This window comes from Trematomus bernacchii, unplaced genomic scaffold (genome assembly GCF_902827165.1).
Source record: "Trematomus bernacchii unplaced genomic scaffold, fTreBer1.1, whole genome shotgun sequence".
Lineage (NCBI taxonomy): Eukaryota > Metazoa > Chordata > Actinopteri > Perciformes > Nototheniidae > Trematomus > Trematomus bernacchii.
Genome location: NW_022987735.1, coordinates 941139 through 961317, shown reverse-complemented (window position 1 = coordinate 961317; position 20179 = coordinate 941139). Strand labels below are relative to the sequence as shown.

The 20179-nt window shown below is 40.4% G+C and overlaps 2 protein-coding genes across 11 annotated transcripts in view; both read left to right on the top strand.

The window, feature by feature from the left end:
* The first annotated feature begins 4067 nt into the window (after positions 1 to 4067).
* On the top strand, positions 4068 to 14978 carry taf3 (TAF3 RNA polymerase II, TATA box binding protein (TBP)-associated facto). The gene is made up of 7 exons (XM_034146011.1): positions 4068 to 4732; positions 5621 to 5863; positions 6439 to 8270; positions 9497 to 9579; positions 10654 to 10909; positions 11148 to 11254; positions 14093 to 14978. The coding sequence occupies exons 1-7, from the start codon at positions 4567 to 4569 to the stop codon at positions 14205 to 14207; spliced, it is 2802 nt and encodes a 933-aa protein (XP_034001902.1). The 5' UTR covers positions 4068 to 4566; the 3' UTR covers positions 14208 to 14978.
* Positions 14979 to 19126: 4148 nt separating this feature from the next.
* The window catches only part of LOC117494966 (CUGBP Elav-like family member 2), a 32804-nt gene continuing 31751 nt past the window's right edge, over positions 19127 to 20179 (top strand). For 4 of the 10 annotated variants that reach the window (XR_004557143.1, XM_034146009.1, XM_034146003.1 and 1 more), the window contains exon 1: positions 19129 to 19320. Coding sequence is in view for 9 of the 10 variants with exons in the window: in XM_034146009.1 (XP_034001900.1) it covers positions 19208 to 19320 (113 nt within the window). In the remaining variant the exon portion in view is untranslated. Of the gene's footprint in view, positions 19321 to 20179 lie in introns of all 10 variants that reach the window. The other 6 variants (XM_034146001.1, XM_034146002.1, XM_034146008.1 and 3 more) reach the window with 4 other exon arrangements.

Below are 20179 nucleotides of genomic sequence, written 5' to 3'. Positions count from 1 at the left end.
GTCTGTAAATCAGCGGATACTTTTTTTTAAACTAATTAAACTACCCAGTATGTACTATTGTATAGCCCTTATTAGAATAATTCTGTCCTTAAAGTTGTAAAATGCACTAAAAGCCGAATCTAGATTTATTTTCTGTCTCCATTCATTCTACTAAACCGAGAGTGGGAGCTCGGGGAGCGGGGCGCATGCTCTGTGAGCGCACATACGGGTTCTTCTGCTCTGACAGCTAGGCATGATGGGTAATCTGTGACGTTTCGCTCTCTGAAAAGTTGGGCCATTTTGTCCTCATGTGCCATGAGCAGCTCTCATAGGAAAGAACCAGACCCCGCCTCCGACGCTGTATCCAGTTCTTATTAGCCGCGTTCACACCGGAGTACTTTCACCGTACTTTTCGCGTTTTAGTTCCGTGAGTACCCCTTATGTCGCGTTCACACCAAAAATCGTACTTAATCTCGGGTACTTTTACCCCCATTTTTAGAGCCAGCTCAGAGAGCGTACTTTTCTGTGGGTGAAAAGTGCTCCAAAAGTGCCCCAGTGCTGATTGGCTGGGCGAATTGCAAACCACGCCCGTACAACTCTGAAAATGTTGTGTGGAGACGCCATTGTTTTTCCTCGCTACAAAAACACAACGCTCCGTGCGTTGTGTTTGTTTTTGAAAGCAGTTATGGCAAGCATCAAGAAATGATGAGGAGGTGTCGGCGCTTCTGGAGATCTACGCCGAGGACGCGACCCAGGGAATGCTACTGAAGCCAGTTCGGTAGCTTTCACTCGACCTGGGAATTGTGCACAGCCGGCTAAATATAAAGAAACTCAGGCAGGACTACAAACGGCGGATTCAGTGGCCAACGATGACTACCACGATGAAGGTAAAATCAACTACATGCACTGGGGTTTTAATCTGCACAATAATGGTCTCAGATGTACTTTTATTTGCTCAGTAGATCAAGCTAGCCATGCTAGCCATAATAGGCTAACACCGGCCCCGGCTAGCTACATCTAGCTAGCTAGATATTCTCGGCCGCTCTGAAAACGTTTTGACTTGTGAATAACTGTGCAGTGTTTCTGTAATTTGCTTCACTAACTCATGGCACTAATCGTCTGTTTCAGGCGAGGATGGACAACTCTCGGGATTGGAAACAAGTGAGCTTTGCATTCTAGATCACAGCGCTTTGTCGTCCTCCTTACCAGCAACCAAACGCAAAGGTACACGCACTGTAACTTTGACTTGAAAGAACGTTACGCATCGAACTGATGTTCACAATCATGTTTATTTCATAATATTCATCATATTTTATGTTTAACTTGCCTCAACAACATTAAACAAAGTTCAAGCATACATGAAGCACTCTTCAAAAAGGAACAATCCTCCGTGTTTGAACCTCTTGAATCGCTGCATAGCCGATTTATTTGGACTGGATTATCCCAGAGAGGCCAAACATTCTTTATAACACAGTTTCAGATTTGTGAAACCTTAATTCTATTTGTGAAAATACAAAAAAGGGAGATTTCAGTGCTTTTTTTACATGTAGACCACATTAGACCAGGTCCTGATCTAAAACCACTATACCTAGACTCATCAAATCTGGACTGGATTATCCCAGAGAGTCAAAAGATTCTTTAGAACAGTTTCAGATTTGTGAAACCTTAATTCTATTTGTGAAAATACAAAAAATACATTCCTAGTATGTTGTAAAACTACATGGCGACTAAACAGATCTTGTATCTTGCTTATTTTCCCCTCTTAGGAAAGCGGACACGGGATGCGAATTTCTTTGACACCGCCCAGGCGTTGGAGGACCGGCGTGCCGTGGTGAATGAGTCGCTGCGTGGAGATCAGATGGTGCTGTTCACCAAGGCCCAGGAAACGGAGGACAAGATGCTCACCTCGATGGAGCGCCAGGCAGAAGTGTTCAAGCAGCAGATGGAGTGCCAGCAGCACCAGGATGAAGTGTGGGCGCTGCGCCATGAGGAAGCGTCGGCGCAGCGGCAGGATGAGCGACAAACTGCATTTAATAACAGTTTATTTGGTATAGTTTTTGTAAATACTGACACACGACACACAACGTTGCACTAAGGTGTGTATGCTGCTGAGACTATCCCTACACCTGGGACAGTTTATTTTATATTGTTATTACTGTTATGACTTTATTTTATATATAATGTTTACTGACATGTACAACTGACACTTTATTTACATTTAAAATTGTTCTATTTAATGTTATGTCTTGAGAGTGCAATAAAGAAAACCGACATGGCGATTAAGCTTATTTCTCCTGACACTTTATCTTTTGTGACCTGTGTAGCATCCTATACATCACATGTAAGTGATTATTCTGATACCATCATGTTTCATCGGTTATAAACTGGCAAAGCTTTATTTGTCATTTATTTATCATCAATGTTGCAACCTTGTGGGGGAATGGCAGGGGCACATACACAAATATGACAATTTATATAATTTTAAATATTATTTGACCTAAACTTTTAATTCCCCCCCATTTCACACAACACAACATGGAGTCCACTATGGGCCAAAACTAACATGTATGTTTGCATAGTGTTTATGGCAGACGGATGCAGTGGGTCTCAGGAAGATATATAATAAAGGTGGGTTTGCTGCTGAGACTATCCCTACAGCTGGGAGTTTATTTTATATTGTTATTACTGTTATTATATAGTACAACTGACACTTTATTTTATATTGACAATGTTTACTGACATGTACAACTGACACTTTAGTTACATTTAAAATATTTCTATTTAATGTTATGTCTTGAGAGTGCAATAAAGAAAACCGACATGGCGATTAAACAGATCCTGTATCAGTTTTTCTTCTTCTTCTCTTGTTTTGTAGCGGGTTGCAAACAACTTTAAGGTGCTTACCGCCACCTACTGTACTTGTAATCTTCCCTCAGGGAAAAGTACTCCGGTGTGAACGCGATCTGTACTAAGTACCCTGGGGTTAAAAGCGCCAGGGCTCTTAGTGCCGGAACTAAGTACAGGAAAGTACTTGGTGTGAACGCGGCTATTATACATCCATGCATCCAACTCTGTTCCCTTCTCTTTCACTCTCTTCCTGAGTCTTTTGGAGGTGGGGATTCACCGGGCCGTAACACTGCCTGATAAAGCTTGTTCTGCCAGTTTGTCTGTATTTTTCAAGCTGTTTGCAACCTCACTCGGTGTGTCCCCTCCTTTTTTTTAGCTGATCAATGTGCTTCTTAGAAACTTCTTTTTGTGCATTAAACCCTTTCTTTTTCTTTTGGTCCCTCTGTAACTAAGCATCTGTGACTTTTTGATGAAGCAGCCAGTTGCTTCAACAAAAGTATTTTGGATCTAGATGAGTACTTTATTGATTCTAAATTGGGGAATTATTTTCGAGCCACCCCCCCTAGAAAAGAAGAAGGCAAAAGGTGTCTACATCGCTGGACTATGTAACAGAACAACACAGCATAAATAGTAACACACAGTAAATCAATGGAATTAAAATAAAGTATGTGTGTCATAAAATCCGGAAATGAAATTGAACCGACTCTCCTTAAAAAACATGTATATCCGTAGGCTAGTATCTTCCGAGCACTCCTTCACAACATTAACCCTAAAATAAAGCTGAAGTCAACCGTTTATACATCGGATGCAGGAAAAAGCGCTGTCGGTGTTTTCTCCAAATTCAGCATGACACAGCGGATGTGAAGTAAAAACCGAAACTGACCGTCGGTGTGCAACGTTAAAACCTCCTACTTAAATCGCTTGCAAATCGTTTTGATCCAGTTCCGTTCAGCCACATCTAAAGTAATTAATTAACCAATCCAACAGATTACCTGCCCCAGTTTGTGGTTCATATCATGAACAACATTTATTGGACTAACGCATGGATGTATAAAGGGAACTGGATACTGCGTCGGAAGCGGAGCACCGTACATTCCTAAAAATTGCTCGGTGGCGCATGAAGCTCAAAATGTAGCGACTGATTCAGAAAGTACCCGGATCATCCGGGGTCTTTTGCTTATGGAGCATGCGCACTTGAGTTTTCCTTAAGCCCCGCCTCCGATATCTTGCAGATGAATTATTTAAACAAGGGCTAAATAAGGGTTCGTGCTGGGTCGTTTATTTCGCAAAAAAAAAAGTATTCGCTGATTTACAGACGTCTCTTTCCCAATGTTAGTCATTGGGAAAATGGTCTTTGGAAATGGTTGAACTGTTTGGCCACTACGGCCATTCAAAAATCCGCTTCTGAGGCCGTCGCACTTCCTGGTGTTTGGACTATGACAAACGAAGTCGTTGCTGCGCAACTTCAGCCGTTGGTGAGCCGCTCGAACACAGCGGAGCCGCGGAGGCGGACGCTGATTTCTGCGCATGCCCAGTCTGAATTTCGGGGATGGGTCTATCGATGGAATCAAGATGGCGACTCTGGCGAAAGCGCCAATATATTTACTGAAGTAGATGTTCAAAATCAACCGCAGTAGCTTGTTTTCTCAAGCCCCCGAGGGGTTCCGTGAAACATGAAGACCGGGAACATGTTTTGGGAGAGGAACTGACCGGGATTAATACCGTAACAAAGTCAGCGAGATGTGTGAGAGCTATGCCCGCTCGCTGCTGCGTGTTTCGGTGGCGCAGATCTGCCAGGCTCTGGGCTGGGATGCGGTTCAGCTCACTGCATGCGATCAGCTGTCCGATGTGCTGCATCGATACATCCAGCAGCTGGCCAAAGTCTGCCACCGGTACTCTGAACTCTGTAAGTGCTCGGTTTAGTCCCCAGATTACTTTTAGTAACCCGTAAACCTGAAGAAGTCGATCACGTTGTTGTTGACTGGTTCTGTGGCTGGCGCCCCCTAGCAAAGGTTGATGTGTCAAAAAGTACAGTAGCTACAGAGCTAAATAGCCTTCATGTGTTGTTATTATGATGGCTATGATGCCCTTCAGCTGTGTTCCACAATGTGTTAGCCGATTAGTTACCTAAGTATATTGTACCTATCTGTAAAATGATTCACTCTTCTAACCTGTTGAGTGTTTGGCTACTTCTTGCTTCAAATATTCAAGATTCAAAGGTTTTATTGTCATATTCACAGTAGTTACAGTGTAATTATGGCAATTCAACTCTTAAGTCCCAGGCACCTCCAACAATGCAAAAATAAATAATATATACAAGACATAAAACACATTTTAAATACACAATACAAACAGTGCAAGAAGAAACAGATTATAAATAGAATAGTGCAAGACCAATGTGCAAGTAATGCAGAAGAAGTACACTTCATACATGTCAAATGAAATACAATAAGTTACATGTTGTAAGTGACCAATTAAATGCAGGAGTCTATATACATGCAAATAGAATAAGATAAACAAGAACAGCATGTCAAATTAAATACTGTGCAGTGAAATTAATACGGCTTATTGTAGTATGTAGATGCAAACAGTTGAATGCTATATGTTGAATGTTGTTATATGTTGAATGTCAACATCACTCAGGGCACCTCTTGTATGTGCAGCACAATCACTAGTATATAATCAATCTTTTGTCCAAGGCTATCATCAACCCTAACAGAATAATTAAGTGAACAAGATGCATTTAGAGTGTGTTTGCAGTGGTTTCATGTCTTGTTGTGCTGCTGCATTTCAGATGGAAGAACAGATCCTGTCCTGGATGATGTCAGCCAGGCCTTCAGACTGCTGGGGGTGAGTCTGAGTGAACTGGAGGACTACGTCCACAACCTGGAACCTGTGGCCTTCGCCCAACAAACGCCACTCTTTCCTGTCAGCAAAAACAACGTCTTGCAGTTTCCCCAGCCTGGAGCCCGAGATGCAGAGGAAAGGAAGGAATACATTCCAGATCACATGCCACCCCTGGTCTCCTTAGAAGATGGTCAGTTCATATAATGACAATACAAATGTGCACATCTGTGATTGTTTTAATGGCTATTTTTGGCTGTTCTATTAATTGTTTTCAATATTTGATTCACTTAATTTCTATCAATAATTGTGGACTCAATATTCTGTAAACTCTGCGCATAACATTTAGCAAAAGCACAAAACGACATCCTCTAAAAGATTCCTCTAAGATCTTTAGTAATAGCTAAATATACCAAGGTTATAACATGACAATCATACATTTTATTTTCTTGGTTGCAGAGAATGGAATAATAATTGTAGTAAACATCAACAACATCAAAAGCTAAACCATGCAAAATTATATATTTTTTAACTACTATCACTATTCTTATATATTTATATATAGATCAAGAAGAAAGAGTGGCTGGTACAGTTTTAATGGTACATTATTATCCAGTGTATATGTGCATATTTTTGGTTTGAGTCAAATCAGTTCGGATTTGCCTTTAACATATCCTGTATATCTGTTAGAACATGACTGTGTTAGTGAGAATCCTTGGAGTTAAAATTGAAAATGTTCAACTCTTTTTTTGTCCTTTTCCTCTCCAGAAGAGGAGGAGGAGGAGGCCCTTCCTGACATGGGCACCTCAGCCGAAGCTATGCAGGTGGCACTGGAAGAGGACGACGAGGAAATAGACGAAGATGAGACGGTCAACGATGAGAACCACCCACTGAAGAGGCACCGGGACCTGGACAGTCCGGATGCAGCTTTGGGCATGATGCCTACTAAGAGACCCCGCATGTACCCCGGCCTCAGCCCAGAATGGGGGGTTGAGCTCAGGGAGCCTCTTACCTCTCTCAACCCTCAACGTGTTCCCCCAGGCATGCTGCCTTCTCATGATAGCCTTGACCCCATGTCTCCTGAAACACCTTCTGGAGCCCTGCCTTCCTTCAGACCTCAGCCAGTAGTACCAAAACACTCTGATCAAAAGGGCCTCACCACTCCAGGAAGAAAGCCTAAGGTCTCGTCACCTGGCAGACAACGGACTAAGTCCCCAAAAGGGGTCCTTCCTGTTCCGGTGGGAGGTAGTCCCCTCCATTCACCTAAAACGTCTAAGGAAAGAAAGAAATCCCCGGGGAGAACGAAGAGTCCTAAAAGCCCCAAGAGCCCAAAGACGGGTTCAGCCAAAGCATCCCAACCCCAGAGCAAGTCGGATGTTGTGCACAAGCTCCCGATGTCTGCGCTGAGCGAGAGGATGGGCAAGGAGAACATCCATATGCGTCAAAATATAGAGGACAGGGAGTTAGATGAGGGCCCCTTCAAGACACTAGAGCCTGAAAGTGCAGACATCGAGGACTCCATCGATGCTGTGATTGCAAGAGCGTGTGCTGAGCGGGAGCCGGATCCTTTTGCTTTCTCCTCGGGCTCTGATTCGGATAGCAATGGAATCTCCAGTCCAAGGAGGCTGACCATCATGGAGCCAACTACGCCTAAACTCCAGATTGGGATCTCTGCGAAAGACACATCAACACCGCTTCACCTACAGGCACACGCAGGACCCGGAAAATGGACTATGGATGATTCGATCAATGAGGTGATCCGAAAGGTCAACCAGGGGGGTCCTTCTGCACCCCAACAAAGCCAAGGGGAGTACGTCTCGTCAGGATCAGCTTCACCGCCTACACCTGAACCTTTACTCAAGGTGTTTGAGGAGAAGAACAAGATGGTGCCATCAGTAGACGTCAAGAAAAAGCTGAAAAAGGAGCTCAAGACTAAAATGAAGAAGAAGGAGAAGGACAAGCCGAAAGACAAAGATCGGGAAAAGGATAAGGGCAAGCTGAAAGAGAAGAACAAGGATAAGAACCGGGATAAAAACAAGGACTTTTTCAAGGATGGAAAGATGCCCTGGAAGGAGTTTGGAATGAAAGATGACGAGCACTTCCTTCAGCGAGACTTCACTCTTCCCGAGGGCTCCATCAAGATAAAAACCAGAGATGTAGATGTCCCTAAGAAGGAGAAGGAGAAACACAAAGACAAAAAGAAGGATAAAGAAAAGAGTAAAAAGGACAAAGATAAGAGGGACAAGGGTAAAGACAGGAACAAGGAGGACCGGCAGAAACAGTCTGCGTTAGCGCCCTTTGCTCTGGGTGAAATCCCCCAACTGTTCAGCGCCGCTTCCTGCCTGCGCATCCCCTCTATGCTCCCTCCTCTGGCCCCGATCCTCCAGGATAAGGAGATAAAGAGCAAGGAGAAGGACAAGAAGAAGGACAAGAAGGAGAAGAAGAAAAAGAAAGACAAGGAGAAGGAGAAGGATAAGGAGCGAGAGAAGGCCAAAGAAAAGGAGAGAGAGAAAGAGGAGAAGAGGAAAGAAAAGGAGAGGGAAAAGGAAAAGCGGGAAAAGGAGAAGGAGAAGGAAAAAGAGAGAATTCGGTTGGAGAAGGTAATTTTATTTGTTTGATATGTCATGATGTGTTTGTTTTAGAGCAGGGGTGTCAAACTCAAGGCCCGGGGGTCAAATCCGGCCCGCGACTTCATTTGATGTGGCCCCACATGTAGGGCTGCTCGATTATGGCAAAAATCATAATCTCGATTATTTGGGTCAATAATTGATATCACGATTATTAAAAACGATTATCCATTTACTTTGAAAACATCCATTTATTGAAAAAAAAAATGTAACAGTATGTTTTTAACAGTTGATTACCCTGAACTTTAAAGGTGGGGTAGGTAAGTTTGAGAAACCGGCTCGAGATACACTTTTTGTTATATTCCATGGAATGTTCTTAACATCCCGATAGCAATGAATATCTTAAGTGCTTTGACAAAAAATCCATCTGTGGAAGCCGTAGTACTGTAAAAAGCACGACCAATCATTTTAGCCGGCCCGGCTAAAATAACTGGATGGCCTACCTGCCGGTCAGCCTTCCATCTGTGCACAAACTTATCTCGTGCCCTCATTGGTCATGTGCGCGTTCGTGTGTGTTGGAGGAGGGGCTCTGCTGGTTTCTCCAAAATTACCTACCCTACCTTTAAGTATAATTCAACTGAAAAAAAAAAAAAAATAGTTTTATTTCGATTATGTTGTTTTCATAAAGCGTTGCAAGCCAAAATCGTAATTGCGATTAATTGAGCAGCCCTACCCACAAGAGCTTGCAAAGAATATAATATGTTTGTTATATGGTTACATGGCGATTTACAGAAGCACGTTGCCCATAAACTACATGTCCCACAATGCATCTCTCATTTGACTTTTTTCTCAGATTTGATTTTTTTTCTTCTAAATATGCCTTTTTTCTCAGAATTTGCCCTTTTCTCAGAATTTTTTCAAAATGCTACTTTTTTTTTTTTTTTTTTTTTTTAAATCATTTTGTGACATTCTCACTGAAGAGACTTGCAATTATTTGCCCTAGACTTCTGCTTTCAGACCGAGTTAATTATGAAGTTATTACCCTATCCGATAATAATCCAATGCAGAGGCAATGATGTAATATAATACATTATTTTATATATATTAAATATTTACATATGTAGTTTTATATAGTCTTAAAGTTACAACCGGCCCTTTGAGTGCAACCATAATGCGAATGTGGCCCGTGATGAAATTGAGTTTGACACCCCTGTTTTAGAGTGTCATTGATGTTTACCACGTCCTTCATGTTTCCTCAGGTGAAAGTAGAGACTGCAGTAGTTCTGCCTTCTCCAGTGATCCCCAGACTGACGCTCAGGGTGGGAGCAGGCCAGGACAAAATGTAAGCACTCAATGAATGTTCCTGGAGATATTTCTCATCATGTTTCTTCCATCACCTCTTTTCATGTATCGTGATCTCCTCTCTTCTAATCTTTTTTGTTTTTAAATGTAAATTGTGTTTATCTGCAGCAGTATAATTATGACATATTTTATTAGTGTTATTTATTATTCCAATTTTACAAAGTTTCCTTAAAGTGCCTTTTCATTTTCAGATTTTCTTGACTGTAACATCTCAGTTCAGACTAGAATGTAAAATGTTCGTTTGGGTTTCCAATATTCAGTACAGTATGCCATTTACATTTGGTATAATGGTTTCAGTTCTAAAATTTTCATGCAACAAATTGCATGAAAATTCAGTATTTAATTAATTTCATAATCTTGGATTCATGTAATCCTTGTATTAGCATAATATATTAGTGTTTTTCATTTATCTTCAACAAAAACTATACAGATCTACACAGTGACTCTCAATAGACCGAGATAGCTACACAAAAAACACGCACTTTAAAAAATATATATATTTGACTGAAACATGGGGTTAAATTGTACAGCTTACACAGAGAGTAAAGTCTCATAATATCATATATATATATATATATATATATATATATATATATATATATATATATATATATATAGCGCAGTATAATCATGACATACTTTGTTATTATTATTAAAGTTATTATTTATTATTCCAGTATTGACATCTTTCTTAAAATGCCTCTTCAGATTCATAGTATTTTTTTTATTCTTTTCATACAGTACTTCCTTACTTTTCAAAATGTTGCAAATTGAATTAGGCAAAAGGATCAGGAAAAAAACATCAGTAGTCAATAATCCAATTTAAAAACAAAGAAATTCATTAAAAATAGGTGTTATTACTACGTGCTACATTGCCTTTGTGGTTCAAATAATTCTGACATTGAGTTATATTCTTTAAATTGTACAACTTACACAGAGTAAAGTCTCCTAATGTTATTAATAATGACATATTATTATACTATTATTACCTCTTCTAAATACCAGAATTATTATCATTGTACTAACTAGTATTTATCTCTCAATGGGTTTCCAGTGTCATCAGCAAGGTGGTTCCGAACTCGGAGCCCAGGACGCCGGTACCCAGGACCCCTGCCTCCAAGTCTGGACCAGGGAACCGTCCTCGGACGCCGCCTCCGCCTCCAGTCCTCGCGCCGGTCATCCCCATCCTGCCTCCAGCGCCCTCTCCTCTTCCACCAGCTCCTGCCGCTTCATCGCTGCTCTCCACGGCCCCGATGCTCTCCCCCGCCGCATCCTTCAAGACGCCGGTCCGGAGCGTAGTAACAGAGACGGTCAGTACATACGTGGTGAGTGCTTGTACGTTATTGTTAATTGTGCATAGTATAACAGTCTATGCATATGAAACACGACTACATGCATTTCCTATCATCACTTTTCTTGACTCTTAAGGTGGGCAGTAAATTAAAACACCTAAGAGATACTAACTATATGGTTATTCAAGATTTATTCTACTATTGTGTCATGGAGCAGTGTGTTACTTTTGTTTTCTGTTGTTTGCATTTCCGGTAGATACGAGATGAATGGGGAAACCAGATCTGGATTTGTCCTGGATGCAACAAAGCTGATGATGGCAGTCCCATGATAGGATGTGATGACTGTGATGACTGGTATCATTGGTAAGAGACCTACTTCAGTTTTATCTTCAGGCCTTATGACTCCCTTCATTGTGTTTTAAAATAACATCGTTCTGCATAGTTGACAATTAGGCTTGACTTTAACCAATTACAGATTTATAATTCACTGATTTGCATAATTGGGTGGTAACGATACACACAAATAGTGGGATGATATGTTTTCAGTACAACAGAGAAAACATTTTGATGTAAAATGATGACTCATTGGCAATTAAAGGGCTGGAAAAAGGTTAGTAGCAAAAAGTGAAACATATGTCAGTAATCCACTATTACATTACACTATAAACACTAACATGTGCACTAGGGCTGCACGATATTAGAAAAAACTGATATTGCGATATTTTTTGTCCCCTGCGATATATATTGCGATATGAACAAAATACAGGAATTGAAGAAAAGACCGTTTTTTTTTGTCCGCAAACCATCCTTTCTTGAACTTTAATGCTATACAATTGGTATTTTTCTAACTATATTTAACCGGATGTAGGATTTTTGTCACGGACGTCTGGATCTCAAGTTATCAGAGCAACAAGCTGAGCTAGCTCGGTTAGCAGCGCCGAACTGCCCTGGAGAAACACATGAAACGACTTTATTCAGTGTTTTTACCTTTAATCACCGGGTCCGTTTGTTTTGGAGATTTAATTGTGATTGGTGGTTTGCTGTGCATGCAGAGCCTGCATGTCACTCACTCAAGTACCCCTGACATGAGAGCCGCGCAAGTTTTCCTTTTGTAGCAAGCAGCAAAATAATTGTAACATGACGTGTTTGAGTGAATTTGCCTACTTAATATCGCACGTCGTAAAAAAAAATGTACGTCCTGCGATGTGAATATCGCGCATGCGCATATCGCGATTATAGTCACGACACGATATATCGTGCAGCCCTAATGTGCACATTTATTAGCAATGTCCTCTTTACATATTTACATAGAAATATCTGATGTTCGTTTTATTTTAGATGTATGTATCTATAGCAAAACTAACAACATGTTTGGAAAAGATTCACTTTTCTTTTGAACTCAACAACAATGCTGTTCATCATGTGTAGGCTTAGCTCTATGGGTATTACTGAAACTCATCAACAGACATTTTTTTAGCCTGCTTACTTTTTGTGGTTGTAAATTGAAATTTCAGCCCTAATTGTATTTCCCCCCCCCCCCCTTATTGTAGCAATTCACAGCAAGGAGGACGTCAGGGAAGTGAAGGGACACTCAGCGAGAGAGAGAGAGAGAGACAGAGACAGACAGTCAGAAAGAAAGTGAAAGAGAGAGATGACACAGCATACAGTTCAGAAATTAAACAAATATTTAATGTTCAGTTCAGTTCTCTTGTGAATAAATGTATTCTCTTAAACAGTGGCCTTATGTGGTTGTTTTTCAGCCTTTCTATCTCCAACATGTTACTACAACTTGTTCTACATGTTGATTCATTCACACACGCTGAGGACATTATACAGGAGTTATTTTCACATTTTATTTACAATATTATGATATTCAAATCATAAATAGGGAGAGACAAAGCAAATATTTGTAAAATCAACACTCAGTAGCCACATATATACATGTAGTAGAGGAATAAATGGTGTTGCCAACCCTTTAGTTGGTTTTGAGTTTGCAGAGACATAACGTCACCAAACATTAACAGGATGCCACACAGCTTTCATCCTTTCTACTCTTTGTCCAGTTGAATTCTGTATGTTCATGCTATTCAAACTATGAACAGCAACTTACACATTGAAGAATGTTTAGCTAGTGCCTCGTTTCTTTATTCAATAGAAAACATCACTATACTCAAAGACTCTACCCACTAGTAGTGATCGACATATTTGTAATTTTTCATTAATTGTCCTGCTGTCAAAGCTTTAATCATTCGGGGAATATCTGCATTTAGTCGCATGTGTTAGCCTTTCCTGGCTAGACAATTTCATGGACTCTTCAGACGTTGATGAACAGTTGGTCTGTCCGTTTTTTCCATTCAAGAGCAAGTGTTATAGGGATTGTTTGCATTTTTGAAGTGGGGTTGTAGGAGGTGCCTTTCCATAGTCAGTGCCTAACTTTAACAAAAGTGGTTGGCAGTCAGCACAGCCCCATTTATGGTCCTGAGCTATGCAATGTATTGCTGTGGAAGGGGAAACTATATTACAAACTATATTTTAGCTACGCCTAAAAAAGCAATATCAACTTAATTGTTCACTTCATTTAGTGCATTTTCACCGCTTTACCTTGCCGTCATTCTGTCTTTTCCGTTGGAGAAATCCAGCTGTTATTTATGTTCTGCCACAAGTCTATATTTAACACAAACAGTCATTTTGGCCTCCAGAGCATGGAGTTTCTGGTCTACAGCTGCCTCGATCAGTTAGTTTGTGTTATTGCGTGACTTTGGGGAATCCAAACTTATATTCTTATCTTATATACCCGTAATCGTCCCACAGAGGGGACATTTACATTCTGCATTTGACCCATCCTAGTGTTAGGAGCAGTAGGCTGCCATTATGTACAGCGCCGGGGAGAAACCAAACTAACCAATGTCACACAATAACAAACAAAGCAGCAGATTCTTCCAAGGAAATTGCTTAAATTCTGTGCACACATTCCTGTCTGTCATCTAATTTCAGTAATGCATTCCCCATTGGTACCTCATACAACACACTACACTTAAAGAAATATCCCTTTAAGCTTATGTAACAGTTATTATTCAGTTTACTGGGCATATCCAAACTCAATAACAGTTGGGGACTATTGCTCTTCCTTTTACATCCCTGCTAGAGAAATATGTGTTTCTTTTCATTAACCTGAACCCTTTTCTCCTTTTTTCTGCTCAGGCCTTGTGTTGGGCTCCTTACCGCTCCTCCTGATGACCAGCAGTGGTTCTGTGTTAAATGTTCCAGCAAAAAGAAGGACAAAAAACACAAGAAAAGGAAACACAAACTGCATTGAGACTATGCAAAAAGCACATTTTTGAACTTTTTTGGACTTGAAGCCATCACTGAACACTCGTGGCACTGCTGTAAAATAAAAAAAAGAAAGTTTAAAATTGAGGCTGTTACTAACATCTGATGATTTTTAATAATGATGTCAGCCATGATGCGTTGTAAGTTGGAAGGAAGAAAAAAGGCTTTAACCAGCACATATCCAGCCTTAGTTCTCGTGTGGACTCTGTGGGTTTCTCTTTTCACCTGTACACTGTTTGCTTGTTGTTTTGGTTATCCAGTCGTAGGAGATCCTGACAATTACGTCCGTATAAGGTGACCATGACAATTTGATGAGAGCTCAAAAAAGCAGAAAACCGGAGAACAACTTAACATCACCGTCTTTTTTTCTGTTTCCTTTGTCGCCACAAAATGAATGACCACCAAGTCAGACCTTTCCCCAGTTTCCTGCAGTATCATTGACCTGTCATGTATATAATGATGATGGAATCAGGTGTGTATAAATGTGTCTACCAACTTCCAAGCAAAGTGCATTTTGTTCTTAGGATTTCTGACTTGTTAAATCCATTTTCAGATATTGGTTTTTAACTTGAGTGATTTTCTGTAATTTCTGTACATTTTTTAAATTTAAAGTTTGTATTTTTATTATTTCTTCACATGGATATGTCCTGGAGTTAATACTGTAGCTGTGCTTGTAATGTAATTCATTTAGCTGATATTTCAATATTAAAGTTGATCGGTCTGTGTACTCACAGACTTTACGATGTAAATCTCAATACAATCAAAAGTGTATGCTAAATTTCCTTTCAACCACTTCTGTGTATCCTTATTTAATTACATTTTAAACAACACTGCACTGAAAATACTTTCCAGTAGCTGATTGTTTGAATTTGCTTGGAAAATATATCAGATAGGAAATCTTTTAACAAACTACATTTCAGATGTTGAATTTATTTCCTACTAATTTTAGACTTTATAACAAAACTATTTGTGTCAGCAGTCAAATCTTTGATCCTGACTTGCAGCAGTCTGTGCAACGCATTAGCCCAGATTTAGGGCTTTTTTTGTCTCGTTGTCATCTTGCACTTAACCTACATAAGATATTTAAAAGAGTGCTTGGCAGTCACATTGCACAGGGTGGCATTAAAATATATTTTGTGGATTGTAAGCAAATATGTTCTCATGTCTTTAGAAGTCTGTCTGATGATGCCTCCTGTTCAGTTAATCTGCAGCAGAGCAGTTTTTGCTTTCCCCTCAATGGCCACATGGTGTCATTCTTTATACACGCACACTAGCATGCGGCTCATGACATGTACAGACTCCACAGCAGGCTCACACAGAAAAGGACCTCACAAACCACTTTATGAATGTAAGAAATGTGACAGGTGTCTCTAAATTGATGCATGTGGAATCCTATCTCACAAGTAAATCCAGCTCCAGGAGGGCCCTCCCTCACTAGAGTACCTATAGCTGACTTAGATTGTAAACAGGATTTACGGCCTCTCATAGATATAGATATATATATATATATATGGCCATTCTCTTATATATATATATATATATATATATATATAAGAGACTGAGATAGTTGTGTCTTTCGGTGTTATCATTTTTTACGAGGCAGGTTTTGCATTCGGGTCAAAAGTTCCAGTGAACGATTTGCAACTGTTATGTCTATCGTAGAAGGTTTTATAACCACTGAAGTATAACTTCACGTACTGAACTCTGAAAGGTTGAGATGTTTATCAGACTTCTTCTATTTATTTCTGGCAACAATCAGCAGCCAGATGCTGTCTGAACTACTATAGCATAACATAACTTTATCTTGGTGGAAAACTATTTAATGATTTATAAACTGTAGCAGTACTTTAAAATCAATTAGTTGACAGAGTGGTGTGATGTGCAGAGCAGCATTGATCTGAATAAGATGTCAGAGAGCTCTTAGGAAAACCTGAGGAAAGCACATTAAAGTCGTTCAACCTACAAAAGGGTAAAAGCATGGCTTACTCTAATTCAATCTTGTTCAGTTAATTATGTTCTAATGCTGTTATATTTTTTGGGTGATAGGCAGATTTTTGTCTGTATTGTTATTAAAAAATGTGTTCTTAATCATGACTTAACCCAAATGTCTTTCAGTCTTTCTACCAAGGAAATGGTGGCACACCCACTCACTGACTTTTTTGGTGAGTTCAGTCACAGAGGACACTCTTTAGTAATATAAAGGACTTAAACTCCATCGAAGGCCTTCATTATATATGAATGCTTTACATTATCTGCAGCTGAGAAGTACACCTGACTCATTCATTCCCTTCTTGAAATTGAACTTTTCCTCTTACTTATTAATCTCTTTCTCTCATTTTGTGTGACGCTCCCATAGATGGCGTTGACGGAAATCTGCTCAGTGTCTTCCGATAACACTAAATCAAAGAGGAAGTGGAAAAAATGATGTGTGACTGAAGAGAAATGAGGAAGTTAAATGAATTCTGCCCATGCAAAACAAGCAGACACTTCAGTGTGGTGTTGCTTTTTATCATATGAGATGCATTCACTCGTGCAAGCACACATGAGCAGTCATTTTACACAGAATTAATTCACCAAAAGGTTATTGCTGAGAGACAGATGAGGCATTGTATGAATTAAAATGTCAAGAAGTTCATAGATAGCAGTGTCCTCTAATGCTAAAAGTCTCTCATGCTGTCTGTCCCTCTCTTCAGTCACACATGCTGGTGTCAGGTCTCGTACAGTCGAAGCTTGTTGCTAGCATCTGTTGGCTCATAAATTTCACCTCCTAGTGCCGGTAAAGATAGAGCTCTGCCATGTCTGACATTAAAAGGATTAAGTCTTTATTTCTGACTAAGTACAACATGTTTTCACCTTGTCCAGACGCATCTTAACTCCCCCATAAACAGGACATAAATATGATGTAAAGCATAGTATTAATTCTTCAATGTTAAAACACACGTGTGCAGCACTGCGCATTGGTACAAGCTGCAGGACACGGTGTGCACCGAGCTGTAACAGTTTCAGTGTTAATCCACCAAAACACAGACATTATTTGTTTGTCCAATCAGTCCCAAGAGGTGGTAAATGTGGCAAAAAGGGAAAGCTGATGGTTGCTTTCACTCATCACGAGGCCACCTGCAGTGCTGTAAATATATGCTGCTATTTAACTTCAGTGTGTTTTTGTCACGCACTAAGACACACTAAGGCACCAGCTTTCTCTTCACTGTGGATGTGAACAGGATGTGGTGGGTTTCTCTTAGTGATGCATCGTTGCCTCACTACTTACAGCTTTCACAAGATGCTTTTAATGTCATATTCCTACGCCATTTTGTGTTGTGTTATTTTTCTTCTTCAACCTCTTTTGAATGAGGTTTCAACTGGAAAGCATTGAGCACACACTATTATCATACTGAGCGTTTTCTGGTGCACTTACATGTTGGTAGATCATAGCTCTGTAAGATTATGTGCTCTACATGACGCCCGTGGCACTGAGCAGCAACACATCATACAGAACTGGATTTCAGCATCAGTGTTTAAATATTCATATCAGCAGAAAAGAGCAGGGCTGGAATGAAGAAGGTTTTGTGCCATGATCAGAGGAAGTGGAGCCCTTTCATGCTGATCTACTCAGTTAGATACCAGCACACACCGACATGACCCTGTTTCAGATGACTTTCCTACTTAATGTCACGTTCTACTAACAGAACACAACACCTATGGGAGAATGAGACCTAGATTTTATATCTCCTGGGTTTTGCGCAAAGAATATTGTGACAAATTGCTTTCAAATGTTTAATCTAGTGGCAAAGTGAGAGCAAAACATGATTAAAGTGTGTTAGTTCCGAATATGTGTACTGCAGCTTTAAAAACTGCTCTGCTTTCAACATATTTTCAGTTTATGGCTCAGAACACAGTCAAATGAGCTTTACCCAATGCAAGGTAACATGCAAGGAGTTTTTAAAAGCACCATGTTGTTGAGCACCACCCAGTTGATGGTAAGGGCTTTTAGTAGTTAGATTTTAATGTGAAGAAATATTTTCTATCGTAGATCTTTTTACAGAAATACATGCCTCCAGGTCGATTTCATGAGTACAATATGCTCTTTGGTAGGCCTATTGTGAGCCTGAAGTAGAGTCTCAGGCAGTATTTGCATGTATTTGAGTAGTGGATTGACTGCAGTCTGAAATGGTGAGCAATGGGGGTTGCACTGTGACCTGTCCTTATTAAACAAGTATTCATGCTGACTACAATGTATGCTTATATTCTAGCAGGCTATCTTTATCTGTACCCACTCCAGAATAATAATGACATGAGGTTGTCAGCTCTCAGCTCTCTACCTGTCACCCACTGGTTAATCATCAGCCAGCTCACGGAGGGACAGAGTCATGCACATCCCCACAGGAGCTGAATATAGAATGGCTGTAATATTTACCTACAACATGTACAGGTGCTCAGTGAGGAGTTGAATTATTAATGTTAAAAAAACGTAATGGGAACAGTTTTTAGGGAAGCAGGCTTACAGGTGTGTAGGCCTACTTTGCCTTGGCCTTTATTTGGAGCAATTCACTGAATCATACATGCCGACACTTACAGAATGATGCCACAAAACCAGGACTAGTGGATGAGATACTGAGGCAACTGTTTCCATGTTTCCTCTAATCTATCCCAATCTGACAGTGGGAATAAATCATCCATGTCCAATTTGCTGAAGTTTTCCTAGTATGGGTGTCAATTAGTGCAAGAGTGCTACTGTGGCCACAGCTTTACAGGCAGCAAACTGGGCTGCCGCAGGCAGCACAATGCATTAGCGCACGATGAGCTGTCAGAGAGGATTATTTCAGCCACGCCAGTCAGCGAAGGGGGTGGGCGCCGCTCTGCTGCACTAAACCAAGGAGAAAGAGTGGGCGGGAGACAGAGAAAGGGAGAGAAACACATAGAGGAAAGAGGGAAAGAAAAGAAAGTGTCCATTTCACCGGTTGGATTTTTCCAGAGCACCGAACACCGATGTTGGAACACTCTTCTGAGCTGGCCCTGGTGCAGAGTTTGTATGCCAACAGCATGCGTTGTCCCCCCTCTGCAGCCGGGATCTCTGTCAGGAATGAGGACCTGCCTATGAGGTACGTTTGGGTTGGCCCCTCATTCAAATCTGGGCTAGCTTTTGTAGAGCAGCCCGTATTTGGACTGCTTCTTTGTCTGGGCTGAATATTGTCATAGGATGTATTGTTTCCAGCTGAGGCGTTCTCTCATACTGTGTCTGTGTGACTGTGGGCAGGGTGGTGTTCCTCTGCTATCCCAGTGTGGTTTTTCACCCCAGGATCCCAGAAACCATCAATTTTATTGTTTGAATGTGGCCATTCATATAAATCCCATTTTCCCTCGTCAAAGAAGTGGATTAGATTTAAATTGTATTGGAATATAAAAATGAATATACAGATTCTCATGTCATTGAATTTCCTTTCTCCTCTTTGCAGAGTTCAACAAGGACTCAGATACTTGCATTAACTGTTAATAAAGAAAGAGACACAAATGTGTCTGTGATGCAGGTGTTTGTCTCTGAATTGAAAAGGACAAACCCATGTAAAAAGATATCTACTGAAACCAACCCCAGCCTATACTCCCTCAGTCAAGAAACAACAAAATATGTAATTTATCTTTAAAAGAACAAGAAGGAACATCTTGTAATTTGCATAAATTGAGAGAAACTGCACCCTGATAACAGTGTTATCATTATTAGCCTATGTTGACCCAGTAGATTTCCTCTGAAAGGATGATAAGATGAAGTTCTCTCCATTTTGAGAGCCCTTTAGTTGGTCGCCATTCTGCAGCTTTTACGAAGGGCTGAGCTGAAAAAAAGTGTGACTTCAAGTTTGAGGCAACGTTTTCAAACAGAGATGATGTGACCCATTTGGGTTTGAAGTTGGCCTATTTTTACACTGTGCAGTTTGTCACGAAGGGGTGCAAAATTAAATTTGATGA

Bases quoted from the DNA above. Each gene is read 5' to 3' on its own strand.
- taf3 (XM_034146011.1), top strand. From the start codon at position 4,567: ATGTGTGAGAGCTATGCCCGCTCGCTGCTGCGTGTTTCGGTGGCGCAG. The intron at 8,271-9,496 runs GTAATTTTATTT...ATGTTTCCTCAG, and splicing joins AGAGAATTCGGTTGGAGAAG to GTGAAAGTAGAGACTGCAGT. The intron at 11,255-14,092 runs GTAAGAGACCTA...TTTTCTGCTCAG, and splicing joins TGTGATGACTGGTATCATTG to GCCTTGTGTTGGGCTCCTTA.